The sequence below is a fragment of the Populus nigra genome, chromosome 3, assembly GCF_951802175.1.
Source record: "Populus nigra chromosome 3, ddPopNigr1.1, whole genome shotgun sequence".
In the NCBI taxonomy this organism is placed as follows: domain Eukaryota; kingdom Viridiplantae; phylum Streptophyta; class Magnoliopsida; order Malpighiales; family Salicaceae; genus Populus; species Populus nigra.
In genome coordinates, this window is record NC_084854.1 from 6,634,248 (window position 1) to 6,657,650 (window position 23,403).

A 23,403-nucleotide genomic window follows, 5' to 3' on the forward strand; every position below is an offset into this window, starting at 1 on the left:
TCGCTAATTCCAATAGATATGCATTAGTCATAGGTAGGTATGTCTGACAATTATTATTACATCACTCCATTTTACTATAAAAGGTACGAGCTTGTGAATGCGAGCTTCTTATAACGTGATTGCATTTCTAGGAATTCTCCTCGCGGAAAAATCAACTTACATGCCTAAGATACTGCATAAATATCGTCGTTGAGGCTTTTGCCATCCAAAAATCTTCATGGAGCTGAAATATGATATCTTGCTTATATCCCTTTCTCTGATCCGTGGAACCCAAGTTTTCATGGAATAGATCTTTGAAGTCAAACGTGGAAGTTAATTGTCGATAATGCTCACAGAATAATATTGCTTACTGCGCACAAAGCTTCATTCTCCGCAGGGAAATGTAAGCCAAGAGACGGTAGCCAAAAACCATTGCCACCAGGGCACTAACTTCCGTCAAGCCACTGTCTATTCTCATTCCATTTAAAACAGGTGTCATGTGTTTATATTGAACCTTGAGGAGAAGATTATAGGTGTGGTAGTTGAAAGACATATAGCGGATCCAAGATACAAATACTGGAACTCTCTGCAAAATCGAAGACCATTTGTGACCATCTTTGCGTTTAGGTGAGAAAAAGTTGAATCAATACTAATTCTGGGAGTTATCAATTAGTGAAGTAATGAACTCCACTCTTGATGACATGCTCTGAAACTTCAATATTGATTGTAGAGGTTATTGAGGAGTCCTTTTCTATCGGTCAATCAATGTCAGCAATATGTGTCATGTGGTGCGAATCTAAAATTCAAATGTTGTGAAAAAATTCACTCAAATATTGCATTGGAGAGGGAGGAGCAATACAGAGAGATGTATGAAATGATCTTTGATGAACTTACCTTTACAAAATACCCTCCAGCCAGCATGAAGGTCATCACAGTAACTGAAGCTAGAGTTGTGGCCCTCTTTAAGTCCATCAGGGTAGCCCCAATAGCTAGTCCGAGTCCCTGCCATGGAGACATGCTTGATTAAATACTTACATTTTAATTTGTTTTTCTTTGACACCCTTCTTCGTTAATATTGCAAACTAGTCTCACCTGAGCAGCAATAATGCTGAGAAAAACCGTGAGCATGGTTAGGAAAAATGGAGCAGCACTCATTCGCAAGCCTGCCATGAAGTAGACGACGAGAAGGAAAAGTACTGGTAGTACTAGATCAAGTGGAAGGTCGCTTGTAGTCCTTGCCAAGAAATATGCACTTAGTCTGTACATGTCAGCTGCCCGTTCTTTACTCAACATGGCTCTTTCTTGGGGAAATGTGAAGATTGCTGTGAATACAGGAAAAAATCCCCAGAAAACCGCAATGAAGAACAGCAGCCCTGCCTGTAATCCAAGAAAGTTTAAGTTCTATGTGAAATTATGTTGTTTGTGTAAAGGAGCTTCAGGAAACAAAAAATGTGCTTTTGTGATTATGAGCCAGACTGATTTTTTGTAATTCAGTTGATTTTCAATGGTTTCGGATAGGTTTTCAGAGAAGTGCTTCAGTAAACTTTGAGCCTGAAATGGAAAAGAGAAGGCCCAAGGGTTGATCTTGGCCGGACCATTATTTACCTGATCTTGAAGACCTTTGAGGCTATTAGTATCTGAATTCCACCATAGTAATCCCAAGATAATTGCAGTAGAGAGAACTTGGGTGATTCTCAACCAGCTAAAATAGTCGTGCCGCCTTTCTTTGATTCCCCTGCAGAACAAAATGGTATATTGTTGCCACCAGCTTGCCCCCCATTGTCGTTTCAGAGAAGACACTTTTGCCTTCACTTCTTCATCAAGGGGTATAGGAACCATTAGTTTCTTCTTCTCTTTGACCGCAACTCGTGTCTCATAGGCCTCCACGAGGTACTGTTTTCGACAGAAACATTATCTAGTTAAATAGCAGCTTTTGATGTTAAGAAAGCAAAAGTCTGTCTGTGTATACTTCATTACCTCATGAACAACTGCAGGAGAAGGCTTCCCGTTTCTTTTTCCTGCATCTGAATTCCCTATTTGCACTTTATCCTCCAATTCAGATGGGACAGAAACATCATTTATATTGCCATTTGCAAGGTCTAGCAAGAACTCTGCAGGGTTCATGGCAATAAGCGGGTTGCAACCTATAGATGAGAAGTACCGCATTGCTTCTGATGATTTTCCAAAATAAAGCAAACTCCCTTTCCCAAGAAGAATCAACTTGTCAAATTTGTGAAAGAGTCTACTAGATGGCTGGTGGATAGTTGTCACCACTGTTTTCCCACCCTGCCATTAAATGGAAACAAGTTAGTAGCAGAAAAATGGAACGCTATCTCCTGATGAAATGGCCAAAAACTTGAATAAGAAGCATCACAAATAGAATACCTCTGCCATATCTTGTAACAGCTGCACTGTCTTTAAAGCAGTTGTAGAATCCAAGCCCGAGGTTGGTTCATCAAGAAACAAGATTGAAGGGTTGATTATAATCTCATTGCCAATGCAAACTCTTTTCCTCTCCCCGCCTGACACTCCACGCACAAATGAGCCACCAATCACGGTGTCTTGGCACCTAGGCACATCAACGTTAACTTTCAAGAATGAGCAAGATCAATCAGACGCTGCAGAATTTATTTCTATTATTAACATTCTTGACTTGAATTATGATTAAAATTTGCCTTGATTAATGATGGCAGGGAAATGAGAATTCATTACCTCTCTAAGCCTAGCTCATAGATGACGTCCATGGCTCGTTTTTGCTTCTGTTGTTTTGACAATGTCTTTGGCAATCGAAGGAGGGCTGCATATGTCAATGTTTCTTTCACTGTAAGGTGAGGAAACAGAATGTCGTCTTGTGTCACGAATCCTATCCTGCCATATGTTTTTTTATGTCATTTTGATGTGCATTTGCAATTATTCAAATTTCTAGTCGTACATGTAACAAAAGTTCTGACTTAGCTAAATTCAGGTTCTTGCGTCTTTTCATTGATTTTTGGTCATCGCGATGAAAAATAAATTGGCAAGTAACAAGTCAATTCAGCGCTGTAAGTACCGAATCAGTCTTGCACTGATATCTAAGTTTCTTACCTACTTTTTAAGAACTTGGAGTGTGGTCCGTCATTGTAAGTGATTGCACCACCGACAGTGGGCTGATTTAACCTGCCGCCAAGCAGATTCAGAAGTGTTGTTTTTCCACTTCCTGAAGGTCCCATAAGAGCCAAAACTTCCCCTGGATCCACCGAACCACTGATCCCATTCAAGATATCCTTTTCCTCGGTTGAGGTCATTCCTTTGATGATCACCTTGTATGTAACATCTCTGAACTGCAGATTCCCAAACAAGAACAAAGTTCAATTCGGTAAATGGTGGAAACTTCATTACATGATTATCTGATAATTGCTAAGTTAGAAAGTCTAATTTCTAACAAAATATAAGAAAAACTGTCCATACCCTTCTTCCCTTGACAAATAAGCATTGTTTTTTATTCAATGCCTGAGATCGACTCGGGAACTAGTCTAAAGTAGACTCAAGAAAACAAGTGAAGATAGCTTTCTATCCTCAAATGCATGTTCCTGTTCTTACAAATGGTTAATAGAACTCTTAAGACCCCATTAGTAGTTTTCATGGCAAGTTAATAAATTGCACTGCATTTTCCTTTTTTGTTGGAAAGAAGGGAGAGTCTTGTACAAAAATATCATATACAATGAAACTCTGTACAAGACTGAACCTGACCATGCTAACCATATTCTATGGATCGCGTTGATTGCTAGATCATAATTCTCCATCCCTGCCTGTCCAAATAGAACGTATCGGTATCAATCCGTGGCACCATTAGGAAAGGCAAGTTTGAACACTACCGTTGCATGCTAGCTCTACTTGGAGAATAAAGAAGAACAAGACTGGAAACCTGCAGCATCGCAAATTAGATTTTGTTACCTTCAGGTAAATTGGCAAGGAGGGTTCAGTTTGAAATTTCTGCTTACGCATTCCGGCTTCAAGATCCTCCGCTGCAACAACCATAGATATAGGACTGTGTAAACTAATGACAGAATCAAGATGTTTTTGATGCTAAAGAAGAAGAAGAAGTTGTTTTGCTTCTTGAATGATAAATAACATGGAATGTGATGAACATTTTAAGCAATTCTCATTTTGGCCAATATTTCTCCAAATTATTAGTATCGGCTAACATGCCAATTGAATCATTTCTGAACTTGATTGGAAAGATTGAAGCTTCTGTCATATCATTTCACAACTTTGTGGCTGCAATAATTCCTGAAGATATGGTTGCAATGGTCACAATTTAAAGATCCCAACAAATTCAATCAACAGTGAAGAGAACTCTGTAACCTCAATGTCACGTACGATCCTCCCATCACCTAACCATTTAAGAGTTTATCATTGAGAGATTACGACAGAAGAGGATGAGTGCTGATATCATTTTCTGAAGTCACATATGATCTAGGTGCATGATTTTTGCCAAGACGAGGGCAATTAATATCCTTGATGAAAGTTACGTGAGGCAACAAGTCAGCAAAAGTCTATAGAGTTTGGGGCCCAATTTGCTAATCATAATAATAAACAGGAACCTTGACCCAAGATCTGGGGCCCATATGGAAGACTTAATTGATATCTATTCTTGGAAGGGGAAAAAAAGGACGAGGATAAACACCATATTGCAAGTAAGAAAAAAAAACCCAAAATCTCCTAATTTTGATATGAATAACTTATTTTCATTCCCAAAAAAAGAGATGAATTTAATAGTTTCAGTATTGGAAATTAGGCTCATAAGGATCAAAATAACTGTAGAAAAAAAAAACAGGGAGAGAATCTACCCAAGTGGTTATGAGCTAGCAGAAAGAGATTGGACATCAACCTTCCATTAACACCAGTAACTTGGACATGAAAAATAATGCAGTGCGCACTGAAGCAAGACTGAGTAACTACCACTACCAAAATAAGAGCCAAAAATACCCCATCAATATTTATGTGGGCTGAGTGGGGTATCATTAGGCTTATGTTGCAGATCTCTAATCCAAGGTTTAAAGGAGGCCTAGTTTTTTTCCTTACAGGAGAAGAGACAAGGGACCCGCTTCTCACGCACTGCCTTCCCATTTTTGCAAGTGGTTGTTAACATGATCATGCTCACTTTCCTCCCCCTCGTCACAAGCTGGCCGCTTTTTCATATTGAATTTTTCCCACATTTAAGGCTTGGCAAGTGCATGTCTTGCCTAACTCTCTGTGACCCCAATTATTATCTGCGACTAGCTCAGTACCCCCCATGCACTATTCTCATATAACTTAGTAGCTACTCGCTCATGAATTGCTCCATTTTAAGATAAAAAGTGAAACTCGTCATTTATGAGTTTTACTTTTACTTCAGAGGAAAACCCAAAAAAAACCCGAATTTAGGAGACCCCAATTGCAAATTATGAAAGTGATAACGTGATACGATCTTATAGAAATATGTACTCGATCCGATCGGTTCAAAGAAAAAGCAACATGCGTATGCGTGGAAACAGAAAACCAAGCAAGTCATAAATTTCATGAGTTCTCTCACATTCATGTTGTTCTGATCACCAGATCAATATGCAGTAAGCCCTGTAGCTTGTTCTTCATGCCTAAAGGTTCTACTTTCTAGCTAGATCATGAAACCTTTTCAGATTATCAAGCCAGGACAAAGACTGGACATACCTCCACCACCCATACTCAAGTGGACCACACAAACCATACAAAATTATAACACCTCCAACCATATGCTAGTAAACAATGAAGAATCATTAAAAAAAAAAGGTGTATATAGACTTACGTATATCATCATCACTAAACGGCATGGAGTCTGCTATTTCATCAGGTGGCATGTTGAAACCAGTGAAGGAGAAAGAGAAGCCCAGGCTGGCACTAGAGGCCCGGCTTAGAGCTGATCCACTGTTGACGTCATCCAATTCAAACTTCATCTGTGCACTCCTTGACTTCCTAATGTGTGTATTTTTGTTACCACCCGAAGTGGTTCGTCCCGGTGAGGCTGCCGTCGTTAGCCTCTTGCTGGACTTACCTGAGAGTGTCCCGCCGCTGCCGCCTTCGGAAACCCCATCGTTGTTCATGGGAGATTTAAACGCTGCCTCCACTGTCTCAGCCAATTGTTCTGATTTGGTTCTCGCTAAGGATGTGTTTGCTCTCTCCATGCTACAGTCTTCTCAACAATATTAAAAAAGAAAACGAAGATATTAATATGAGATTCTGTTAAGGGATATTGATGAACATTGCTCGATACTAACTGGCTTGAAGAGAGTCAAGAAAGCTAGAAAAACGATTAATAGTTTTCTGTCTAAACAGTCTAGCTAGTATAAAATTGTAGACCTTTCCGTTTACAGTAGCTAGATGTGTTTTCTGTTTGAATATAGAAAATGGAGAGGAGGAGATATATATATATATATATATATAGATGCGCGCGCGCGCGCGTACACACACAGAGACTCGTAGATGAATTAAAGGAAGCAGTAATCGTACAAGGGGACTTTCTCTACTCGTACCTTGAGGAGAGTTTTGCATGCCGAGATGACAAAGTATACAGTGCCGGTACAAAAGGACTTGCCCTACTAGTACCTTAGAGTAGTGCTAGGCTAAAGTCCGATGAAGGACAGGAAGGAAGAAACCAGGGAGAGGTATGTCTTTTCGAGGTAAGTGTAATAATGTCTAAACGGCAACACTACATCCAATGATGGAGCCACTACTTATAAGGTGCGCTTGGGAGGGTATCCACCAAGTTACCAAAACACCCCTGGACTTTTCAATTGTTTTTATTATTATTAAAAGAAACTAAAAAGGTAGGTCTTTTATCAGTGTAGCAAGTTTACTGTACCTCTATAATCATTGGCACTGTATTTTCACTTTTTTGTACAGTAAAGTGACTAGCTTTACCTTTAAAACAAAAAAACATTAAACGGAAAACTCGGTGCTTTTTCTTTTTCACAGCAGGGCTTTTGTGCATAGAATTGAAATCCAACCTCATTTAACTCATTTAACTGGTTGATTCGGAACTGAAATCAGATCAAGTTAAAAAAAAAATAAAAAAAAATTTAATATGATTCAGTAATTTAGCAAAACTTTACAATCCGTTAATCTTTGTTTTTCTTACTAAAATGATATCGTTTTGATTTTTTTAAAAAAAATTTAATCCAGACAACCCGGTAATCCGGTCAAAACCTTAAACTCAGCTGGCCAGGTATAAAAACTATATTTTTTTACTATGATTTCACTTTTTAATTTTTATCTGGCACGTGTCATATCGCAAGCCCTTGAGTGATTGCTAACTTGCCATAATAAGTTAATAATTGGACTTTTTTTTTTAATAATTGGAATTGTTAACAAATAATATGAGCATATAATTCCACAATTGTTAACAAGTAATCTAAACTATACGGTGTAACTGTATATTGTCCACTCTTTCATATTTGAGGATTTTCTATACAAAATTTTATTTTTTTCAATTTGGTATTTTAAATTTTTTTTGCACAATTACATTTTTTCTAGGCCAAATTGAAGGTTAATTAAATCAAATTTATTGACTAAGAATAAAATTAAAAAAATATGAACCAAAGTAGAAAATAAGTCACGATGATGGTTTCAAAGTTCACACAAAAAGTTTAATTTAGTTCTTACCCTTTATAAATTATTTATATTCAGCCCTTTAATGTTTTTTCAATTCAATTTTCGTATGAAAGTTCATTTTTTATTTTATTTTTTAGTTTCTGGTTTGAGAGATTAAAGAGAAAGGTCGTTGGATTTAGACAGTGAAGAAAGTTTATCTTGGTGTCAAAGGGTTTCATTTAGTGAGGAGAGTTTCACCTAGGTGTTTTTTGTGCTTTGAACTTGCCTAAAAAATCAAATCTGAGCTTGGGAAGATTTTTAGTTTCAAATTGATTTTAGTTTTTTATGTGTTTTTTTTAACTCCATTTATGGATTTGTCAAAGTTTTTAATCTCTTTTCTAGGTGTTTTGGGTAAAAAAAAAGGGTTGAAATGAGTTTTTTGGTAAAAAAACACATAACTTGTTTTTTCAATCACTACATTGGCTGGAATCTAAGAAATATTAGACGATGTGTTGTCTTATTGTTCTTTCTATATAAAAAAAATACCCCAATTACACTAAAAAAAAATTAAAGCCCACATGTTGCCCTTTCCTAGATGTCAGGCTCAGTAACGTCTGGCTTTTTTCTTCTTTTTTTCGTTAAAAAAGAACATATGTTTTTTTTAAGATAAATTTTTAATATATATTTAAATTAATACCCTTTCTCTTTAATTTTTTTTTAATATATATTTAAATTAATACACATTCTCTCTATTTTTTGTTTTTCTTATTTAGCATTTTTTAAATAGTTGTTGTTTTTTAAGTATATTGTTTTGTATTTATTTTTTGAAGAGATTATTATAATTCATCTATGACTTTTTTTAATTAAAAATATTTTTTTTACATGGTATTTCTAATAAGTTCAACCTCGCAAGATATCTTTTTTTATTTGATTTTATTCAATCAATTTTATTTGTGTGTTTGTTTTTGCTATCATTTGATTAAATAAAAAATTATTAAATAAAATCAGGTAAATTGATCGTGTTGTGAAATCAAATATCTTAATTTACATATGACTTTTGACTTTTCCAGATACGTATTTAATTATCATTAATGATTATTTTTATTTATTTATTAACATAGATAATTCTTAATTTATTTAATTCGATACATGTATAAGTATTTTTATTTACCCTTTATATTTTTATGTAAAAAAATATTGAAAAAACCTATATTTTTAGTTTTTTTTATTAAAAAAATATTTATCCCACATAACATCGCAGGTGAGATGATTAGTATGAGCTAAATTCTGAAAATAACTAGACTTGATAAGAAAGTATCTGGGTCCACCGATGCATGATGAATCTAACATCAATCATGTTCATCCTTACCGTACACGTGTTTGGACAGTTGCATGTGCTATGTTTGTGTTGATCCTGGACCTAACATCCATTGTATACGTGAAGTCGGAGTATTTAATCTCGCCCTGATGATTGACTTGACCCAAGACTAACACCTGCATTATAGGTTTTGACTGAGTTATTAGAGTAATTTCAGGTTGATCTTAATTTTTTTATAAATTAATAAAAAGTTGTTTTTGTTAAAAAGTAAATAGCTAGTTGTATCGGGTCAACTCAAGTTTTTTTTTTAAAAAAAAACTTAGTCTAATTCTGATTCTAGAGCAGACGGTTTAACCCACAAGAACAAAACCGGGTTTTAAACTACGCGTGAACTGGGTTTGTAAGCGACTAGCTAGTCAATTATGTGGTTTGACGTTTTTAGATTGCTTGACAGAGCGCCTAATGGACTGGCCAAAGGCGACTGTGGCCATGACTTTTGTTCGTTAGGGATCAGATGGTCCGTGTCGATAGCATATGAGGTCTTCGTTGTGTCTCACATTACCTCTTCAAGAGGGAAGTGGCTGATTGGCTGAGTTCTTGGAATGTTCAAATCATGTGCATGTTTTCTTCCTTTTCTCCAAAATCTTTGCGACAAATTTCCATGTTATTTATCACCACTACTGTTTGTGACATCATTGTTGAGAGTGGTGACCTTGAACTAGAATAAAAAATTCACAATTGCTCACAATATATCTTTTCTACGTGTAATCAAACATAAATTAGATGTTATGTAGAAGCAATATCGCGGGCTTATGACATGTTTATATATTGTCGTGAATTTATATAAAAAAATTATATAAAAAAATAATTGTAATTTATAATATTTTCAAGAAAAAAGCTACAAAGCTAAATTCTTAACCAGTTTAATATTAAAAAAATAAAATCGACAAAGAAAATTTTGGAATAAATCATAACAAAAAAAAGGGAAAAAAACTATGCAAGGAAACACTGTAGCAATCTATAGTATTTCATGAGGAAATCTACAGTTATAATTCTCAACCAGCTCAATATTAAAAATAATAAAATCGATAAAAATAATTTTATAAAAAATCATAATAAAAAAAATCAAGTGTGGGAACACTGTAACAATCCACAGTGTTTTAAAGAAAAAAACTATGAAACTAAATTTTCAACCAACTCAATATGAAAAAAATAAAATTGAAAAAGACAATTCTGAAAAAAAAACAAAAAAAGAGAAAAAAACCATTTAGAAAAACATTGTAGCAATCCATAGTGTTTTAAAGAAAAAAACTACAAAGTTAAATTCTTAATGAACTCCATATTAAAAAAATAAAATCAACAAAAATAATTCTAAAAAAAACAAAAAAAGAAGAAGACAATTTTGGAAAAAAAAGCAAAGAAAATAGAAAAAAAAAACATGTGGAGAAACAATGTAGCAAAATAAAAAACTATGTGGAGAAACATTATAACAATCCACAGTGTTTTAAAGAAAAAAACTAAGAAACAAAATTCTCAACTAACTCAATATAAAAAAAAATCGACAAAGATTATTTTAAAAAAAAATCATGTAAAGAAATATTATAGTAATCCATAATGTTTTAAAGAAAAATACTACAAAACTAAATTCTCAACCAGTTTAATATTAAAAAAAATTGACAAAAATAATTTTTTTAAAAAAACACAAAAACATAAAAGAATAATAAAAAAATATATAGTCTTGGGATCAAAAAAGAAAAAAAAACATGTGAAACAAAAAAAAACAAAAAAATATATATATAAAAAAACATACAGAGAAAGCTACAAAACTTTCCCTACATGTTTTAAAGTATTAGTTAATAAAAAACACAAAATAATAATAATAATAATAATACATGAATATGGTTCGACCAACTTTGAGCTTCCAAGGACATAAGTGAAAAAAAAGAAGTTATATTATGCAACCAAATCATAAAAGCTCATTACACTCATATCTCACCAAGCTCATCAGCAACGAGCAATACAAAAAGACTGGGATTGAAATACAGAATGATCAAATACAAAGGCTAAGAGATTCTACTTCAAAATATCAACACGACATTCCATAAAAAGAAAACTACGCAGCTAGCAACCCTAATGTGGCCGCCGAGCTCTAAAAGCTGGTGGCGGCTTTCTTTTACGTGCAGAGGTTGTTAATTTATCCCATGTTTTAGGGGTTTTTAAAAATTTTTAATAAATTTTGTTGTATTCTTAGATTGTTTTTATATATTAATACTAAAAATAAATTATTATTTTAATATATTTCTAAAAAAAACAATAAATCTTTTTTAAAAATATATTTTTAATATATTTCTAAATAAAAAATAAAAAACAAACCTTAACATAAAAGTCTGTTAAGTAATTAATTATTTACTTAATTATTTCCTACTCACAGGCCATGGGATTAGATCCAACATAACATACTTCCTACCAATTAATTCACATTAAGCTAATCATATAGGTAATTTAGTAGTAAGAGTTTGGAACTAAAGAGTTTGCTTCCCTATAATCTCAAGTTCGAGTTATGTGGTTGCTAATATAATGGTCACTGAAAATTTACATAGTTGTTAACTTCAAGGCTCATGAAATTAGTCGAGGTACGTGCAAACTAGTCCGAACACCCATATTAATAAAAAAAAAATTCACACTAAGCTACATCATTCAATTTAAACAATATATATTCAATAACGTACACCTCGATTTAAGTTGTACCAAGCCTCAAAAATCTCAATTTTTTTCTTATCACGAAAAATTAAGATTGGAGAGATATTACAAAGAAAGCAGTGAAACGAATTAATTAGCAAAGGAGTTTCCACTTCATTGTTCGGTGTCCCACGTTACATAACAACTAAGGCACCGTTTGGGAACGCGGCTGCGGCCGCGTTCTCAAAAAATTTAATTTTTTTTTTTTGCTAAAATTTAATATGATTTGTATGTTTTGGATCGTTTTGATGTGCTGATGTCAAAAATAATTTTTTAAAAATAAAAAAACATCGTTGGCATGCATTTTGGCATGAAAAGTTATTTGAAAAGCACCCGCAACCACACTGTAAATCAGAAGGCAAAAATACTATAACCTCACTGCTATTTTTCTATTTATCATTACAGTATAGTGATTTATTTTATTTGTCATTCTAAGAAAAATTATTTGTCTTTGAAGTAGGTGTATTTGTTTCTTTTTGTACAGTGCATTAGTCAATATAAATTTGTTTGAGAGTATTTCTGTTTATTCAATATATTTTTAAGCAGTAAAAGAATCAAAATACGTACCATTGGGGTAAATAAAAACTAACACTTTAGGGCAGAGATGTTGTAATCGTTTTCTTTTTAAAATACAGTAAGATTACGTATATAATATATAACCTTAAGGACAAAAGATTTAAGCGATTGAAATAGGGGTCTTTTTGTCTTTTTCTCATGCTTTTTTTTATATATATAATTATTGGTTTGGTTGATGGTTATAATATAATTTATCATTTAATTTAAAATTTTTAAATGCAAAAAGATGTTGGTGTGTGGGAGACGCTCCACATTTTGAGTGGCGTGTGCGGTGTCTCCTAATGGTGTAAAATGAGCTTTCGCCATCTCATTTGGTTCTTCTCCGTGTCTTTTTTCTTTGTTGGTGGTGGGTGGCATCTAAAGGTAACTGGTTTGTCACCAATGACTACAGGTGATCATTTTCGGTTCGATTTGTTTTTTATAGAAAAAAAGTAACAAAACCGATAAAAAAAACCGAAACAGGTTCGAACCGACCGGTTTCGGTCCGATTTAAACTGTTTTGGCTCGGTTTTCTCGGACAAACCAGTTCAAACCGGTTTGGCTCGGTTTTTTTCCGGTTTGACTCGATTTTTTCAGTTTTTTTCAGTTTGGGTTTAGTTTGGTTTTTTCGGTTTTAGGCTTATAAAACCAAAACCGAATTGAACCGATCGATTTTTTTAAAATTTTAATCGGTTTTTTTCACAGTTCAGTTTTTTCGGTTATTTTTTTTCTGGTTTAATCGGTTTTCCAGTTTTTTTGCTCACCCCTACCGATGACCCTTTTTTTCCCTTCGTTTCTCTCTCCTACCCTAGAAAATCAACTTCGGATCTTATTATTGTTGGTGTTTCAGATTCAATCCTTTTAGTTTTGATTTTTGTCTTTTTTGTGTTAAAGTTTTATTTATTTTCAATTTAATCCTTCAATTCTAATTTGTAAATGTAAGTTTTTCATTTATATCCTTCTACTTTTGATTTTTTTAATTTTTTTCTTTACTCTTTTATCAAAGTTTTTATGGTTTTCAATTTTATCACTAATCATATTAGGTTTTAATATTTTTCCAATAAAAATAATACTAATTTCAATTTGGTTCTTTTGATTTTTTTTTGTTAAAGTTTTTATGGTATTTAATTTTATCAGGTTTATATTTTTTATTATCTCAATAATAATAATAATAATGCTGTATTTTTTATTCTAGCTGACTGAGCATAATATATCAAATCATATCAGGTTTTCAATATTTTTTTAATAAGAATAATACTAATTTCAATCTGGTTCTTTTAATATTTTTTTATCAAAGTTTTTATAGTATTTAATTTTATCATATTTATGTTTTTTATTATCTCAAACAACAACAACAACAACAACGTATTTTTTATTCTAGCTGACTGAGCATAATATATCAAATCATAAAAGATTTCGGATGTGAGCGGTATTATACTCCAAGATCCGAAATAATTAAATCCATCTTGCACTTTTGATTCGAGAAAGCAGATTGAATATAAGACTTTCTTTATCTAGGAAATATTCAGCCCCCTACATTTTGTTTTTATCCAATACAACTTAATTAGTCGTCTTAATTAAACATTTATAATTAAAAGCAATATATATATTAACCAGTCACCGAGCACTGTTTTTATCTCATAATTAAAAAAGAAAAAACACCGAATAACACAACACAATCATAAAATAAAAAGCCCAAATCTCTTAATTTCAACTCTTCACTCAACCGATCGATGACATGACACAACGAAGGAATGGGATCCTACTGGATTCAATATCCTCTGCGCGCAATTGTCATTTTACCTCACCACATTCTGCGGTTGGATGCTAATTCAGGAACTCAGTGCCTTATCCCTCTTTTATATATATATATATTCTTTGGGATCTTCTTTTTTTTTTTTCATTTTCTCCAATAAAAAAAAGTCTTTGGTATAACTTTCATATTGCACCAAGATAAAATTGTTCTTTAATGGATAAAACATTAAACAAATCACTAATAAAAAATTAAATTATTTTTTTATAATTAGAAGTATTCAGGTAGTTTACGTGTATCTCAATTAATTCTTGAGGTTCTGAAGTTAACAATCAGATAAGACTTCTTTTACCTTGAAATTTATAGCATTTAAACTAATAATTTTTATAAAATAAATTTAAAATCTGATTAATTAAGCTATATTTTAACAATATATTTTTTTTTTTTAAATGGTGATGGCACGGGAAGTAAATATTATTACCAATTAGATCAACCTCCTAATAGTATCTTTGCGCGTCTGTACGGTGAAACATTGGATTAAAGATACGATGTCTGCCAAAAGGCCTAAGGATGATTATTATATATATATATATATATATATATATATATATATATATATATATATAAAATTAAAAAAAATGATTTTATGGATCACCTTCCATTCTTTTCATTTTTAGACGTCAGTGAGATCCAATTTCATTTATTTTTTAAACGTCACGTGCATGCAAGTGTTATTATTTAGTTCCACACTAGTTTGTCGCCAGCCCTTTTGTTGCAGGCTGGACTCAAATATCTTGTACTATATATATATATATATATATATATATATGTATTCAGAATTGTTATTAAAATTAATATAATTGTTTAAACTTGAAAAATTCTAACATAATTTTTTTATTAATATTTAGTCAATCCATTAAATTCACAATCTAGTTTATGAACTCTATTAAATGAAGTTAATTTTTTATATTATTATATAAAAAAATACATAATTAACTTATTATCAATCTAATACTACAAGATAAAATTCAATAAAAACTCATTATTAAATTATAGAATTGCAAAAAAGAAAAAACTCAATACAATGTCTAGAATTGAAATTTTCTAACTGAATTTTTTTATTAATATTTAATTAAAAAATGATTAATATTTAATTGCACTAAATTGTTTTTTTCTTATTACACAAAAAAAATGCAAAAATAATTTATCAAGTCACTAAAAATCAGAAAGGGGGGCGGTGCCGGCCAACTGTGGGCAAGCCACGTGACAGGGACGTGACTGGGTGAGGGACACAGAAAGACAATCTTTGTTAGTTAGGTCATGTCCAGACCTCAGGGATTATGGAGCATTTTCTTGCTGTTAAACAACAAAACAGAGCTAAAGTCGCGGTCATTCCATTGCCACGTGTAGACTACACAGTCAGGATTGGCGACACCTCAGCATTAATAAGTGGCTGTTACCCATTCCCTTGACACGTGGTATGACTTATAGCGCTTGCCTCTTGGATACCTCCACGTGTCGGACATTAATTAATTACGATGATCTTTTTCTTGTTGCTGAGGGTGGCAACTGGCACAGGCAACAAAAGTGAAAACGAGGTTCCGGTGGCATCAACATTAGCCAGTCATGAAAAGATCAAAAGGTTAATACGATCACGTTTTCCTAGTGGGTTATTATTATTTATTTTTTATCTCTAACTTTTTACTTTTAATTAATGTCATTGTGGGGCGGTCCAGGTTTCATCTGAAGCAGCAGGATTTTTTTTATATACTTTATGCAAACTGTATATATGTCAATTTCTTGCTGTGCATAAAATTAAATCCAGGAGACTTGGCATATGCTTCTTGACAAATTCGTGCAAGCAACATTAGCGAAATTTATTAGACGAAAAAAGAGTAATGACATGTCATAATACGAAAACGTCAAGATATGTATACGTACATGCAATATCTGCATGGGCCATGACAAATGTGCAGGAGCTGTGATGTGCCATGTATGAGATGGATCAATCAAGAAAAAGGAGGAAGAGAGCTAGGTCATCCTCATCCTCAGTCTCATCCACCAGACTGTTTTTTCTTCTGCTATTTATTTCCATGAAGAAAACTTGAAACACAAAATGGCCCAGATGAACTGGAAGGTGACATCGACCGACGTGGGATCGATGGCGAGTGCCAATGGTGGGGACTAATTAACCACAGCAACTTGATCTTTTCCTGCTGCTCACACGCTGATCAGTTCTGTTAAAAAAGATTGGTGGGGGGTTTTGGAAAGTTGAAGAAAAAGGTTTATAGATGTCTGGTAGGTCAAGTATCATGTGGTTTTGGGCCTTTACTGGAAAATAAAGGTTTACTACGTACGAACGAACATGGCGAAAAGGCAAAAAATCGGTTCACCCACCTGGAAAGCTCCTTTTTAATTGCTCATTCGCTGTCGGAGTTTATTATAATATATAGTGCTTGTAAGCATCCTCAATTTAATTATTTTTTTAAAAGAAAATTACCCTATTTCCTCCTCGGTTTTCCCATCTTCCTACTTCTCTTTCCTTTGGTTTACTAAAAGAAAAAAAAAACATGAAATCAATAAAGCGATCAGGTTATAGAATATGGATTGAAGGATGCTACAATCTGAAATATTATTTGGAAAAAATATCTCAGTCTTCAAAATACTTACTTTCTAACTAGAAATCTCACATAATATATTCAACTAATACTTAATTTAATCCTCCTAACAAACAACAATATATCATCAGTAGAATATAGATAGAAAATAAAAATACTTTATTGACAATTCAAAAGGGTCTCCATACTCCTAACTTTAAAATCTTGCAAATAAATTGAGATAGTTTTTTGAGACACAACACACACACACACACACATATACAAGGACCTCTTTGAGGAATTCCTTTTATAGGAGTGAAATTTGTCGAATGACTACTATTCCAAGTCTATTTCATTTTCGATATCAATTTACATAATATAGCCATCTCATGATGATGATCTCTAGAACTCGCTTGAATCTCATAAGTTGACCTTACTAAAAAATTTTCAGTAGCAAAATTATGCCAATAAATAAAGTCTCCTTCTAAACCAGTAGATGGAGGCGGATAACTTGCTATCACCATTGTCATCAGCATGAGAATTAAGTTAGAAAAATCCTTTCAATTCCATTGATTTCTAAGAAGCACAATATCAACAACTAACTTGTCTTTCTTACTCTCTGGAATATCTTATATAGTATGATGAATTAAAAGCCCAAACCCATCTAACTAACTATCCATTCAAAATCTTACCCTCTCCCCAAGCGATCAACCAATTCCACTAAACACCTGGGCCAAACCTTGCATATAGCTTGCTTTAATGGAGAATCCTTCCTTTTAGCTTGAACCTAAAGGATATTATCATTCGTTTTGATATACTTGCCTTGCAAGGAACTTGTCCAAAAAATGTTACTGTCATTAATAATTCCTCATCCCAGCTTTAAGATGAAAGCTTCGTCATTAGATGCAATTCTCTAATTCCTAACCCTCCACTAGTCTTGGGTTGACAAAAAGACTTCTAGTTGATACGATGAATCTTGTCTTTTCCATCATATACCCCTATATAAACATATAACAAGTCTTCTCAATCTCATAACAGATTAATTTTGGGTTGAGAGATGATTGTATTGGGTACAATGGAACAATTATAACAATGGATTTGTAAAGAGTAATCCTCCCTATAAGAGATAAACTTTTCAATTTACAACGAGATAATTTCTATTGCTTATTCTTTATAATATAGTTATAGTTCTATTTAGTAATTCATTGGTGTAGAAGAGGAGCTCTCAAATACTTTCCAAGATCATCGGTTCTAGAAAATCCACTAGCATGACTAATCTTTTGTGTTAAACTAGCTGAAATATTATTTGGAAAAAATATCTTAGTCTTCGCAATACTTACTTTCTAACTAGAACCTCACATAATATATTTAAGTAATGTAATACTTGATTTAATTGCTCCTTACTAGACTTAACAAATAACAATATATAATCAATAAAATATAAATGGGAACTAAAAGGACTTTATTGGGAATTCAAAAGGGTTACCATACTCCTAACTCTAAAATCTTGCAAATAAGTTGAGATAGTTATTTTAGACACAATATAAATATATAAAATAAGAAAGGACCTCCCTAACGAATTCCTCTCATAGAAGTGAAACTAATTGAAGGACTACCATTCCACAGAACTCTAAGAGAAACTGTCTTAATGCATTTCATAATAAGGACCACCATCTCTTGAGAAAACCCCACATCCTCCAAGGTAAGTTTAATGAAACCCCAGCTTAACTAATTATATGTTTTCTCCAAATCAATTTTGATGGCCATACAACCTCTCATTCCTTTCATATTTCTCATGATGTGGATGATTTCATATGCCATTACTTTATTATCTGTAATATTTCTTCCTGGCATAAATTGCTTTGAAATTACAAGATCAATTTTGGTATAAGGATGTTAAATATGTTGACAAAATGCTTTGAGAAAACTTTATAGTTAACATTATACATACCAATAGGGCAGAAATAATGATATAGCCCAGGTTTAGGAATTTTTGGAATCAAAACTAAATATTTCTAATTGATATCAACAACTTCAACTTTGTTATCTATAAGTTGCCTCACAAACTTGCAAAATGCTAGAGCTTTATATGTCATTGAGATCAATAAAAACAAGGTTGAAACCCATCTAGCCCTAGAGTTTTAAAAGTCTTCATATAAAACGATACAATTTTAATTTTCTTATCTATTACTGGTTCAAGTAACTGATCTCTATAAAATCGGTTATGTTTTGGGAAAACACTTTGTAAAGGAAAACTTTGAATTGTATCTATTTCTCTACTGAATAAACCCTTGCAAAATCTATAACTATGAGTTTTAAAGAGACATCATCCCACATCTATTCACCATTACTATCGCTTAGGTATTTTATTATATTTTTCTCGTTCTAATCTTTGCCTTGTTATGAAAGTAAAATGAGTTTTTTTTTTATCTCCAAAAGTAATTCATTGGCATCTAGACTTTTAAAACCAATAAATCTCTTCCTAAGATAAAATGAGATTGTATTCTTTTGTCAACTTCTTATCTAAATCATACAAAAAAGGATTACCTCCCTTAGTGACATCATGTTGAGTTTCTTGAAGCCTATATAAAACCCTTCTTTTGTGAGTAAAAATATTGTCAAAACCTTGTTTATCCCACTTTAGCATTTTAACTTGCATAACACTAAAAGAGAAAACTAAGTCTGTTTTTTTTTCCTCAACACTAATAGGTATTAATTGGACAAAATAATTATAGACCCTTCAGTATAAAAAAAATTATGAGTTCTATCAACTAGTGGTAAAGTTTGACTATAGAAAATAAATAAAATAAACATGTTATTAATTGAAATGAAATTTTTATGAGAGATAAATATGAATGAAAGTCTTCAATGAATTAGTTTAAAAATATTGATGATTTATGTAAATAAAAAACAAAGTGGGAGTCTGGATTTTTGTATAAGAATATTTTCTATTGTCCAATTTTTGCTATCAAACATAACTCTCAACCCAACTGTTGAATTATGCTGAAATTTCTTGAGCAGTCTTTTAACATGTTATTCTACCTTAGGTTAAAATTTTAGGTCAATTAAAGTTCTGAAAAGCTATACAAAATTACCAATAGCCGGGAGGAAATACAAAAAATAATATATGGACTCATTAAGGAAAAAATTGTAAATAAATAAAAAAGTCCATCTCCTTCCTTTTGATAATGACCCACTTGCCACAAAGAAGAAAATGAAGGATTAATCTTTTTTTTTCTTGCACTTTCCACTTAAATTCTTCCAAAATTAAAGGTCTTGGGTTGGTCTAGGAAATATTATAAAGGGAAAAACATTATAAGCCAAAGATTCGAGGGAATTTAAATTAAGTTTAGTGAGAAACAAAGGATTGAAAAGGAAGTTGTAAAGAAAATGATTTCGAGTTCAAAACCTTTAGGTAAGGTGTCTTAAATTATATAACTCATGTTATTTGAAGTTTGATTATGATATGGGAAGAAATCCCTAAGTTTTCTTTTAGGGTATGTTAAAGAATTGAGGAAATTATAAAGTTGTGATTTTATTAATTACTATATGATGATTGTTTATTAGTATAAATCATGAAAGAAAATTGAGTAAAACATATGTTGATGAAAAGCCCTCAGGGTCGACCATAGGAGAAATTTTTAAGGAATGGTTTATTTGATTAAAGTGATGTGAGATTTTTGATAAATTGTTAAAATTGCATGAGAAAATTATGATTAATGAAGTTATGTATTGAGAGTTTACATGTAATACTAAGATTTAATGTTTTAAAGCCTAAGTAAAAGTTGTAAACTTGTGAAATTGGCAAGATTTAGACTTTAAGTTAAATATTTTTGAAGTTATATGAAATAAAATAAATGGAAAAGTAAGTAATCTTATGGTTGAACTTATGTTAGTTTAATGTAAAATGTAATGGAAGTGATGTGTGTAAATACTAGGGAATTATATGTGGGTATGTATTTTTAGTTGTTGTTATATGATGTTGAAGTTTGTATATGGGAAGCTTGAAGTTTTATTAGTGTTGTTCATAATAACCAAATTGTTAATATGTAAGATGATGAAATTTAGAAAGAGGCCAAAATGTTAGATAATATAAAAGATTCGAATAGCTTATATATGAAAGTAGGAATTGGTAAATGAAAGTTAGGTTAAAGTTGAAAAGAATAGGAAAATATTTGTATACAATTGAAAAGATTTTTTTTACTTAAATGGATAAATTAGTTAGGGTGATTAAATTATAAATAAACAAAGATTTAAGTGAAAATACATGAAATGTTTGAATTAATAAGAAATGAGTACTTAGAAATTTTGGTGAGGTTTGATAATATAGAATATATGTATGGTTTCAAAACATGGTGTGAAAGGTGTGGGATTAAAGAAATTAAATAATAATTAGTAGATTATCAAGATATTGAAATTTATGGTAATAATTAGGTTGATGAAAGTAAAATATAGATGAGATTGTAATAACATGGATATTGATTCATGTGGTTAAATTGTTAGAAATACTAATATCTCCTTTTTAAAATTCAGGAGAGCACAAAGAGTTAGATGTTCAGCTAGGGGAGTGAGGTCGGCAGGAAGAGTTAGTAGGTGCTTAACACCTTATCTATTTAAATTATTGTTGTAAGTTTCTTTTATTTATATTATTGTATTGTGGTGTAAAAAAAAAAGAAGATGAAAGAAAAATGTAATATGAAAGACAAGCTCGTCTTCCTTGTGGAAGCTAATGAAAAACAAGCTTATCATCCTTGATGAAAGCCGATGAATGTTAAGCTTAGCATCTTGTATGGAAGCCAATGAATTCTAAGTCTATCCTTATGAACAGAGACAAATGAATGATGAGATTTTTGTTGGAGACTAATGTAAATGATGATGTCCTTTATAAAAACAAGACTAGTGTACATATGGTATAATAATTAAAAGTTGAAAAATATTAATAATAACCAGTGGTAAAAGAAAGACATTGTTTACTTAGTTAATAATGATTTCATTTGGACTACTTGATGAATTATTTATGTCTCCACTTGCTAAAAGGCTATTACAATTTTTATATAGAAAAAAAAAACCCTAGTAATACTGAATAGAAAAAATAGCATAGAAAATATATTCAATTCAAATATGAAAAACTAGAAAAAACACAAAACTATTGAATAGAAAAATAAAATAAAATAACTAAAAAAAATATTTATTTTAAAAAAAACTTATAAATTAGTCTTTCTAAGTTGAAAGAAACTTATCATCGAGTTCAAACCTTATTAAAAGACCACCATTCATCACAAACATCTTTTTATATGTTGTTTATCTCATTGTGGATCCCTAACATCTTTGTGTGGGCTACCACATCATATGTCCTTAATATAACATTTTTGTGCGAGTCGTTCCATTATGGATCCTTAACACAACACTTTTATATAGTCTACCGCATTGTGGATTCCTAACATCTTTGTGTAGTCTACCACAACATATGCTCTTAATATAACATCTTTGTGCGATTCGCCCCATCATGTATCCTCAACACAACACTTTTATATGGTCTTCCTCATCATGGATCCCACCACCATGATTTTTAATAAAAGAAACTCGTACATATGGAAATAACATTCTAGTTTTAGAATGTCTTTTTCCATATGAAAATCTTATCATCCCTTTCAACACAAGCATGTCCTGTTATGCTACCTCTTCTAACCATGGTTATTCAACAACATAAAACAACTAACTACTAAAAATAGATGAGCCACAACACACTTCCTCTACGATCTCTAACCAAAATCACTATGAATCATTGTGTTTTGATACCAACTAGCATAGACAGGAATGAAGAATAATAAGGTTTGTTATAATTTAAAACTCTCAAAAACCAAGAACATTATATTTATACAAAGACTCTTATGATACCTAATTTTATATATTTATGTCTCCTCTTGCCTAAAGGCTATTACAACTTTTTATATAGAAAATAGTTTAGACAGCTGCAACAATAGTTACAATAATTGACAATTATAGAATTGAACCAGTATGAAGGAATTGACACGGCTAAAAAGTTAGGAAGTTGAGCTAGTTGTTAGTTGGTGGAATTATGTTAGTAGTTAGAATTGGCATAAAGTCCATTTATATAACACTAATTGCATGAAACGTAAGGGATGAATAATAAGAAATTGATTTTCTACAGAATTGCAGTTCCTTCAGTCTCTCTTCTTTTCTTTTCTTCTACTTTTCCATTTAATTCTCTAGTTTTCTTGTTTTGTTAGGGAAAGTCCTTGACAATTGGTATTAGAGTCAACATTCCATAACCAAAAGAATATTATTACTACTAAACAATTAGCAAAAATGAAGAATAATAGAATTAAGGCTTTAGAAGAGCATGGAAGGAAGGTGAATGAACAGATTCAACACCTACACGAGAAACTTCAAGAAATGGCAGATGAGTAAAATAAGAAGATCTATCAAGTTAATTTATAGTTGAAGGCTATAATGACTACTTTTAAGATAATCACAAGAGGCCAAAAAGTAGATAGGGGGAAGGGATAACACAGTTTCTGATGAATTAATTTCCAATAACATGATAAATTAACATGAAGGAAGGCCAGGGAAATCAATAAGTTCAAAGGGTAAGGTACAATGTAGCTTTACTTAAGGTGGAATTGCCAACTTTTCAAGAGAAAATCCAAGGAGTTGGATAAAAAAATATAAGAAGTTCTTCGAGATGAGATGTGATATGAAGGATTCTTGTATAGAGGGAAGGGATTTGGCTAGTTAGGAAGAATTCACCAAGGGTATTTACATGAGGTTTGGCAATAGAAAAGATATGGCAGATGAATTCAACAAACTTGTGCAAGATAAATATATGGAAGAATATGTAAAGAGATATTTGAAGA

The 23,403-nt window shown here is 32.0% G+C and overlaps 1 protein-coding gene across 8 annotated transcripts; it reads right to left on the reverse strand.

Moving 5' to 3' along the window:
* Positions 1 to 4: 4 nt before the first annotated feature.
* Positions 5 to 6,681, reverse strand: LOC133689616 (ABC transporter G family member 22-like). Of its 8 annotated transcripts, none has more exons than XM_062109539.1 (11): positions 6,507 to 6,681; positions 5,783 to 6,166; positions 3,913 to 3,983; positions 3,064 to 3,299; positions 2,692 to 2,847; positions 2,365 to 2,548; positions 1,957 to 2,265; positions 1,585 to 1,872; positions 1,072 to 1,356; positions 874 to 981; positions 5 to 565 (listed from the first exon to the last, which is right to left on the reverse strand). In XM_062109539.1, the coding sequence occupies exons 1-11, from the start codon at positions 6,523 to 6,525 to the stop codon at positions 347 to 349; spliced, it is 2,259 nt and encodes a 752-aa protein (XP_061965523.1). In that variant the 5' UTR covers positions 6,526 to 6,681; the 3' UTR covers positions 5 to 346. The 8 variants fall into 8 exon arrangements, with proteins under 8 accessions (XP_061965523.1, XP_061965526.1, XP_061965531.1 ...); XM_062109542.1 differs by lacking the exon at positions 6,507 to 6,681 and adding an exon at positions 3,709 to 3,883 and having other exon boundaries at positions 3,960 to 3,983; positions 5,783 to 5,865; XM_062109547.1 differs by lacking the exon at positions 6,507 to 6,681 and adding an exon at positions 3,704 to 3,883 and having other exon boundaries at positions 3,960 to 3,983; positions 5,783 to 5,865.
* Between the last annotated feature and the right edge of the window lie 16,722 nt (positions 6,682 to 23,403).

Bases quoted from the DNA above. Each gene is read 5' to 3' on its own strand.
- LOC133689616 (XM_062109539.1), bottom strand. The intron at 3,984-5,782 runs GTAAGTCTATAT...TGGTTGTTGCAG, and splicing joins GTTTAGTGATGATGATATAC to CGGAGGATCTTGAAGCCGGA. The intron at 566-873 runs GTAAGTTCATCA...TCGATTTTGCAG, and splicing joins CTGGAGGGTATTTTGTAAAG to AGAGTTCCAGTATTTGTATC.